The sequence below is a fragment of the Lactuca virosa genome, chromosome 1 (assembly GCF_052849685.1).
Source record: "Lactuca virosa cultivar CGN04683 chromosome 1, Lactuca_virosa_CGN04683_v6, whole genome shotgun sequence".
NCBI lineage: Eukaryota > Viridiplantae > Streptophyta > Magnoliopsida > Asterales > Asteraceae > Lactuca > Lactuca virosa.
Genome location: NC_136426.1, coordinates 129,070,881 through 129,080,450, shown reverse-complemented (window position 1 = coordinate 129,080,450; position 9,570 = coordinate 129,070,881). Strand labels below are relative to the sequence as shown.

The following is a 9,570-nucleotide window of genomic DNA, read 5'->3' as shown; positions in this document are numbered from 1 at the left end:
ACAACCAATGTCAACACCAAATTAGTGTGTCGGTTAACCACGCACGCTCCACTAACGTTTGTCAAGGGTGTGAAGTGTAATTCCATGGATTAGCATACAATTTCACATTTTGCCTAAAGTAACTATGATTTGGGAATTTATAAAAGCATTTAGTTACTTTGTACTTCATTATACTTATAATGGAAGGTTTCGTCCTATCCTACCCGTTCGGCTAACGAACCTCCACTAGTCAAGAGTGCGGTGGGTAAGAGTGGATACCCATTCAATCGCCATTTTATAGGCAATTTCTTTAAACATCCCTTATAGACCAGCTTCGTAAATGAGGCCTACTAACGGTAAGACTGATTGTTTACTCATATATATATATATTAGACCTTTAATGTTACATATATATATATATATATATATATATATAGTATAGGGTGTATTTTACACTTTTAAAATACTAGGTGGTTGTATTAACTTTCTCTTTTAATTAAACTTTTAATTAACTTAACAAAACCACGAGGGTGTAATTTGAACTTTTCAAAAAATACTAGAGTTTTAGAATTTAAATATTACATAATTAAACTATTAATCAAAAATTTAAATTCCAAAACTTGAGGGCAAGTTTTGAAACATTTCAAAACATTAGGGTTTAGAATTTAAATATTTCAAAATTAAACTTTTAATCAAAAATTTAAATTCCAAAACTTGAGGGCAAGTTTTGAAACTTTTCAAAACATTAGGGTTTAACTATTTAAATTTCAAAAAACAAAACTATTAAGTTCAAATTTAAACTATAAAACCTAAAGGGTGTAAATTGAAACTTTTCAAACTTACTAGGTCAAATATTTATCTTATAATAATACTATATTATCCATATTTAACCAAATCCATCAATTTTGATAAGGATAATCATTCCAAACATAAAAAATCGATTTTAGGCAATAAAAACGAGTTTTGGTAATTATCCACATCAAAATCTGACCAAAAATTCGAAAAACCCGGCAACTGAACAGCCAACTCGTCGAGTCCTCTTTGGAACTCGTCGAGTTCAAGCTACTCGTCGAGTTCTAAGAGCAACTCGGCGAGTTCATCAGGCACACAGCAAGAAATTTCGATTTTCAGGTCTTTGGCAGTTCAATTATGCATCTATTCAAAAGAAAAACAACCTAGGCTCTGATACCACTGATGAGTTTCGAGCAATACATCAATCCTATGGTGTACATGCAAACCCTAATAGCTTTGGATCTAGTTTGTCTAATGAACATGCAATTGATAATCCAAAGCCATAAACCCTAGATCTAATAAACTATAACTGAAATTAAGGTTTAGATCTTACCTTTGATTGTTGTATAGCAATAACAATCAATCTTTGGCTTCAGAAAGCTTAGTGCCTCAAGTGTTGCACCTCTAATGGAGTCACAAACACCACTAAGCAACTTGAATGAAGAGGGAGGGGAGAGGAGGCACCAATAACGGCTGGAAACCCTAATCCAAGTGTTAGCCACGTTTTTGGTGCCCAAGGGTTCCTTATATACTTAGGCTATTAGGGTTATCCAACAAGGAAACCCTAATTTGACTGCTAAAGCCCTAAGCAGCCCATGGACCCCTTCTGGAACATGCCTTGGACGATTTCTAATGGGCTTCCCCATAGAATTCGTCCAACCTGTTATTCCAAGGTGATCCATAGCCTAATTGCAATTATCCTATAATTACAATTCTAGTCCCCTAAGTTTAATTAATCTCTTTTAGTCACAAAATTAATTCTTAATTAATTCTTGACTAATATTAATTAAACAATATGATTTCTCCTTTAATATATTATTCTTATAATATATTAATAAATCATAATTCAACCTTTCTCTCCTTAATTCATCCTACATATTGCTATGGTGAAGGCAACCCAAAAGGACCATGCTCATAATCGGGTCAAGTACATACCAAAATAGTTATGGACTTAGACACTAATCCAACACCGATTTCTTGAAGCTTTGTTTCTTGGGTCCGAAGTTCTTCTTGTTCTGTCCCCCAGACTTGACTTTGTGACTAGAACCCCCAGCTGACACGTGATGCACACTCGATCCGACTTTACCACGCTTGTCCCTGATGCGAGTTTCCTCCTCAATGCGGAGGTGTTTCATCAGATCATCTAAGGAGTAGTCCTCAGATTTATGCATCATTCTCTTAGAGAAATCTTTCCACGAGGGTGGCAGTTTTGCGATGATCACACCAACCTGAAAGAGTTCTGGAATAGGGATGGAAAGTGCGTTCAACTTGTTGATCATGACTTGGAGCTCATGCACTTGCTCCATAATTGATTTGTCATCAGCCATTTGAAACTCTAGGTACTTAGACACAAGGTACTTGTTAGTGCCTTCCTCATGTGCCTTGTACTTAAGTTCCAACGCATTCCATAGCTCTCTTGGATCATAGAGCCGATCAGATAGGGAGTTCTTGATGTGACCCACACACAGTTCCTCAGACTCTCTACGCAGAGCCCTTTGAGTAAAACCAACCTGTTGATGGCTGATCTTGAACTTCAAATAACTGCACGGATCGGACTCCTAGGGACCCTCCTCAGCTCCCAGCGACAGGTGCGAAGTGCGCCTAAATCGCGCACTCGCGGAGTCGGCTACTGCTAGGCTAGGCTTGGCCCATTCCTTTGATCCACTAAAGCCTTTGAAGGCCTATCAAGGGAATAAGCTTATAAACCCACAAAAGTTTCTTCCCCCCACCAATGTGGGATACAAAGGAAATTGCCAACTTGCAAATCCTTTATATATATAAAGTTCCAACAATGAAAACTTCATTTTAATTATATTGATCTTTCTTTGGTGCTAATATGTCCAAGGTTGACATTTAGAAATGTATCAATGACTGTTTCATTAAAAAAAAAAAGCTTTGTTATTGAAAAGACAAAGCTTTATCTATGGATGGTTGTCTTACGCTTTTAAAAATCCATCTTGAAATTGTGAGATTTTTTTTCTATAATTCAAGCATCGATGATGGTCCTTAATTTCTTAGAATCTTGTGTGGTTTTTTCCGTTTGAGAGGTGAGGATGGAAAGCGTAAAATGTGGTGGGTTAAATGGAGGTAGATTCTACTCCAAAAAGAGAGGTTTGGGAATTAATTAGTAGTTTATGTGTTATTGCTCGAGGTTATGTTAATGAAATCAGATGAAGATTTTTAACAAAAGACTAATAGTTTAAGGGTTAAGGTTGTTTTCTCTATTCACAGATCTAGTGTGAGTTTTGATTGGGCGATAAAACATCTAACTTTCAACATGTTACATTAAAACATCCAAATTATTATAATACTAACATTTAAGCAACATGTTACATTGATATCTAGCAACAAGTTGATGATTAACATACAAAGACAAAGAAAAGACAAACAGTGTGCATTTTCAAATCAAACAACATGTTACATTAACATCTAAATCGTTCCATTCTTATGTCTTTAAGATCACCATCAATTTAGCCTTGTATAGATCCATTTCTTTCATCGGTCTTTCAACCTTCAAATTCATTTCTTCTTTGAGCTTACCATTCAGCTTAGTTTTGTATAAATCCATATCTTTTTCCATAGCTACAAGCTTCAAACGCAATACTTCATTGTTGAGTTCCTTCAACTTCTTATGCATATATATCATAATATCAATAAATATAATGCCCATTTGGAAGGTGAGAGTCCATCTAATGAAAGTAGTTGCATTTCTTACTTACATCAACTGCATTCCATATGAAAATTACATATTTTAATCGATAAAAACTCAATGAATTTGAATTGTTTGCCTTCCAATTATGACAACCCCTAAACCTTCTATCTATGTTATCTTTACTCCAACTTGTAGCAATCCTTTATGGTCAACCTACATTTACATCTATGTGAGTAGTTGTATTAGAATAGACTTTTGATTTTAAGTTCATTCGATTTGATGAGGAAAACATTACGTGATAAGCTTCCATTTTTCATCCAAATGTCGATCAGAGAAAATTGGAGAAAAAATATGATAAAAGAGCACATCGACCGGTATTTACAAATATATACATATTAATTTACATGTAAACATTTGTCAAAAAAAAATGACAATAAAAGTTTGAAATTACCAAATCAATTCAAAAGTAGTAATGACTTACGCGGATAAAAGTTGTTTTATTATAAAAATAGAATATGAGTCATAATGCTCGAGAATAAGAATGTAAACAAGCCGAACATTCAACAAACCGTTCGCCGAGAAGTTCCTTGTCATCCGTTTATTTATGTTCATGAAGGTTTGTTTACGATGTTCGCTTAAGTTTATTTATGTTAATATATGTTCAATTGTTCTTTATTACATCAGTATATTATATGTTCATTTATGTTTATATATTTTCAATTGTATTTGTTTATCTATATCCATTTATGTTTGTTTATTTATCTGTTTATTTGTTCTGCTAACTTAAACGAACGAACATAAACAAACATATTGTTCGTGTTCGTTCGGTTCCGCTATACAAAATTCAAAACTCAAAATAATAATAATAATAATAATCATCTAAGTGAATGCTAATATTAACCTAACAAATTTACCATTTTCAATGGTAAAATAACATTACATGATATTGATATAGATTATTGATCTCTAAGGAAACCTCAATCGTTCTTGATCACATCTACAAAATGAGGAGATTTTTCTCTATCCATGTTTGAGGAAAAAAAAACTCTTATCTTTATAAATTTACTAATTTAGTCTATTAAAAGTTAAAATAAATTGAAAAGAAAAAGATAAAATAATTTAAAATATTAATTGCCACTTGTTAAAGTACATGTTGATTAATAATATTGTTCGTGTTCGTTCCGCTATACAAAATTCAAAACTCAAAATAATAATAATAATAACTAGAAAGGTTACCCCCGCTACGCGGGGGCCAGAAGCTTTCAATGTTGTTTCCGAATTGATAAATATGACAGACATAGAAAGTGCAAGGATGAAAAGTCCGGGCTTTGCCCCGGACAAAAAATGTAAAAGTTTTGACTGCAAGGACCAGAAGTGTGAAAATGGCTAAAGAATTAAAGGGGTAGGAATTAGCAACTTTTTAAAAAAGGGATCAAAGTTGTCAAACCGTTAAAGTTTTGTGGCCAAACTTTAAATATTAAAAGGTTCCAAAAAAATGTAAAAATATTGATTGCAATGACCAAAAGTGTCAAAATAGGTAAAGAATAATGAGTAAAGTTGCCAAAAAACATCCAAATTTAGTATTCCTAACTTCCAACAATAATACAGGGACCAATTCTACCAAAAAAATGGAAAGTTGAATGGAACACAAACAAAAGGACATAAATAAATTAATTAAAGAAGTACAGGGACCGGATATGTAAATCAATGGACCAAACTTGGACAAAGTATCACAAGTTTACTATTCCTTTCTTCCACAACTTTAATATATATATAATAATAATCATGTAAGTGAATGCTAATATTAACCTAACAAATTTACCATTTTCAATGGTAAAATAACATTACATGATATTGATATAGATTATTGATCTCTAAGAAAACCTCAATCATACTTAATCACATCTACAAAATGAGGAGATTTTTCTCTATCCATATTTGAGGAAAAAAAACTCTTATCTTTATAAATTTACTAATTTAGTCTATTAAAAGTTAAAATAAATTGAAAAGAAAAAGATAAAATAATTTAAAATATTAATTGCCACTTGTTAAAGTACATGTTGATTAAAATATAGTGGGAAGACCAAACAAATTTCTCCCACTTCTAACAAACCCTAACCAAAAACCTCCCAAATTCCACATCTATTACCCCCAAATCTCTCATTCCGAATCGCTTTCCATGCTTCCCATCGCCTTCAATCCCCTTGGTCTCTGCAAAAATCAATCTTGATCAATGTATAAATTCCAATGCATAATGTACATGTCATCATATCATGATTTTTATAGCAAATTGACAACCTTTTTAGATGCTTTCTTCTCTCTAACTTCGTATCTTCCTTGACATAGATCAGATAACCATGCACCTGGACTTACCAACTGCATAAAATCCAATCAAGATTTGAAAATCAAAACACCCAGAATCTGAAAAATATCATACTGAGATCAATATGAAAAGGGTAGTTAAGTAATTTTACAAGTAAGCTTCTTTGAACAATCTTGGCTCTTTTCTTCGGCCTTTGAGGCAGTTTACATCCTTTCATAGCCATGAAATCCTCTTCTTTCTCTTTGCTTGATAATGTAGTAAAAAGTTTAGGCCAAACGACCTTTTTGCTCTCTTCCTTTGTATCCACAATCAACGCCTTCTTGCTGCTGCTACTCTCCTCCACAAACCCGCCGCCGGTGGATCCCCGTGTTGTGTAGTACCGATCTTCCTTCTCCGGCGAGGATAACGCCGACATTATCTTCCTGCCGGTGACCCTAAACCCAGTCAGAAAGCAAGGAAAAAGAAAAAAACCCTAAAAAAACAATATTTGTCTATCCCTTTTGTGTAATATTAACTAAGATATGAACCACTTGATTCTGTTCTTCATAAAAATCCCATATAAAAGGCTTTATAGATGCGTTCAACAAAGACGAATACACCCATCAAGAAAAAGCAACAAACTTTATCTTTTTTTCTTTGATTTTATCCGAAACAAAACAAAACCCATGTTCTCTTTCTGCTTTTTAGCCAAAAAACAACCAGAAAAAAGAAGAAAGAAATCTCTGGGAAATGGAGATGTTGCAAAGAGCCAAAGATCTAGCGTATTGAGTTGAATATAGGGTTAGTAATCAAGAAAAGAAGGTTTTTTAAGATTTTTCTTTTTTAAAATAACTTTTACCTGTTGAGACGTTGAGGAGATGAAGCATGAAGAGGGGGAAGAGGATGATGAGAATCTTGTTCATTAACAACCCTTCGATCAACACGTTGAGATGTGATTTTTTTCTTCACAATAATTCCATTTCCATCAGATTTTCCATTCATAACTGTCGACTCTTTCACTTTTACGAATCTCAGTCTCTTTCTATTTCCCCACTGTAACTTATCCATAACACAAAGCTTCAATCTTTATATCTGAAAAACAAGTGAAATCCCCATGAACCCTAAAAAAAATAGAATCACCAAGAATAAAAGATAAACACGGAATACCCACATGAAGATCTATGCTAGAATCAGCATTAAATCTTCGAAATCACCCTGCATTTCAAATCAAACAAATCCCAAATGAGAAAACAAAAAGAATGGAAGATATGGATATTACAAGATCAAGTAAGCGTCAATTTTTATCTCTGAAAATTAGAAATTCTAACACTACTTGAGAACCCAATTTCTGTGATGAAAGGTAACAACTTATGAACAAAAAATTCGAAGAAATACAGAATACCCACTTGAGGATCTATGCTAGGAACAGCTTATGATCTTCAAGATCACTCGGCATTCAGTTAACCAAACGAAATCCCGTCTAAAAACTATAAAGAATGGGAGACGAAGGAAGGGAAGAAGGGGTTACAAGAACAAAACTGTGATAAAATGGTGAAAATGATGGGGATTGTTCCAGTAGGATTGTATTAATTTAGGGTTAAGGGGATTGGAATTATGCAAATGGGTTTTAATGATTTGGGATTTTAGCTCTGCCTCTCTTGTGTTCTTGTTTGTGTGAGTGGTGTTTGACAAGAAGAAGAAGTGGGGGTTGTGGTTTTTGTTCCATATTTTCCACCCTATCGCAGTTTTGTATCTTTAATGGTTTTACGATTTATTTTTTACTATTTCAGAGGTTGTAGATGTGGAGATCAATGTAGACCGTTGGATGTAAAATAGACGGTTGGATATGGCCCCTTCAAGGCTACAACTAACCTTGGGGTGCGTTCGGAGTCTCTTAAGGAGCACGTGACATGCATCATCCTCCCTTACTTTAGGTACTTCTCTTAACAATGCTAATATAGTCAACTTTTCTCTATATTTTGTTTGAAAATGTTAGGTTTATCTAATATTTTTATAAAATAATGTTACATTTAACATAATTTATAAATATTTATGTTTTTTTAGTGCATTCCCTTAAAACAAAATTATTTTTTCATGTTCTCTTGAGCATACAAAGATCATAATTAGGTAATAGTAGTTAATAGTTACTTTTTAATTTTTTTCCAAAAGAATAATTTGCAAGCCCATATATGCAAAATGTTTATCTATTTTTTAATATAACAACGATAGTTGATGACAAGTTGTACCACTCTATTTTTCGTTATTTGATTATTTATCGCAAATAAGGATTTTGATCTTAAGAATTAATAATAATAATAGTTTTATGTAGGATTAATAAATAAATAAAAGGAACTATAATAATACATGTTATGATTTAAATAAACCTTAGGGACTAAAATAGCCACTTAAAAACTTAAGTTGTAAGATTAAGGGAGCAAGGGACTAAATATGTCAAAGTTGGAAAAGTATAATCATTACATACCATCCCTAACAAGTAACAACATAGAAAGAAATTAGTTTTGATTTGAACCTTACATGAAATAGTTACGAAATATACATATTTTATGTCCAATTTGGTCGAGTAGAATAATCTTTGAATATCCACCCGGTCAAGTGGAACCATGTGACACCATCCTCTCGAAGTTTATGCACTTTTAAGCCTTTAATCCAATCTTAACTTCATTTCATTCCTAATGATATATTGTATTATTATTTAACATTCATTAACATGTTTTCATCCTCAATTAACATCTCATATCATCATTAACACAATGATCTACAATACTAAGTTGAAGATCTAATGTTTATAGTTTTAAAACTTGATTAACTTCTACTATGAATCACATTAGCTTCTAATCATGATCTAAACTTCATCTCATATCATCATTAACACAATGATCTACAATACTAAGTTGAAGATCTAATGTTTATAGTTTTAAAACTTGATTAACTTCTACTATGAATCACATTAGCTTCTAATCATGATCTAAACTTCACTTGATGATCTAAACTTCACTTGATGATCTAAACTTGATTTAATATGTGAATTGGTGTTCTAATAGATTAAAAACCCATCCAAATCAAATCACAAGCTAAAACTCCATTAAAGCTTCAAAAGGCAAGCTCATGAGTTCATAGTAAAATTATTAGAGAATGCAGTGGATTAGAAAGGATATTGGAAAAGACGAGTGAAGAATTACTATATAACTTACAAGCTCTTGAAGGTTCAGGCTATATCTCTTAAATTGAACTCCAGCCTAGCTTCTAATCATCCAAATGCATTAAAAATTTCCACTGAAATCTCTTTATATCCTTTTGATCATGAAAAATAAAGAAGAGACAAAGAGTTGATGTTTTATGTTATTCATTCTATTAGTCATATATTGTCCCTCAAGTTCACTTTTTCACATTTACCCCTATTTTGGCCCAAACTAAACACATAAATTATATATTTCTAGATTATCCATGTTCATTTAAATCATTAACATTTTGGACTCGGACCTATTTAATTTAGACAAAATTGTAAAAATGGTCCCTGTGGTTGGCAAAATTCTATGGTTTTGGTCCAAAAATTTTTGATGGTGTACCAATGGTCCAAAATTGGATCTTTTTATTGGTTTTGGTC

General features: G+C 32.6%; 1 protein-coding gene across 2 annotated transcripts; it reads right to left on the bottom strand.

Moving 5' to 3' along the window:
- Positions 1–5,660: 5,660 nt before the first annotated feature.
- LOC145157957 (uncharacterized) lies at positions 5,661–7,696 on the bottom strand. 2 transcript variants are annotated; one of them, XM_079076930.1, is made up of 6 exons: positions 7,352–7,696; positions 7,117–7,160; positions 6,805–7,037; positions 6,118–6,400; positions 5,942–6,019; positions 5,661–5,854 (listed from the first exon to the last, which is right to left on the bottom strand). In XM_079076930.1, exons 3-6 carry the CDS (start codon positions 7,011–7,013, stop codon positions 5,804–5,806), a joined length of 621 nt encoding a protein of 206 aa, XP_078933056.1. In that variant the 5' UTR covers positions 7,014–7,037; positions 7,117–7,160; positions 7,352–7,696; the 3' UTR covers positions 5,661–5,803. The 2 variants fall into 2 exon arrangements, with proteins under 2 accessions (XP_078933056.1, XP_078933058.1); XM_079076932.1 differs by having other exon boundaries at positions 6,118–6,388; positions 7,352–7,694.
- Between the last annotated feature and the right edge of the window lie 1,874 nt (positions 7,697–9,570).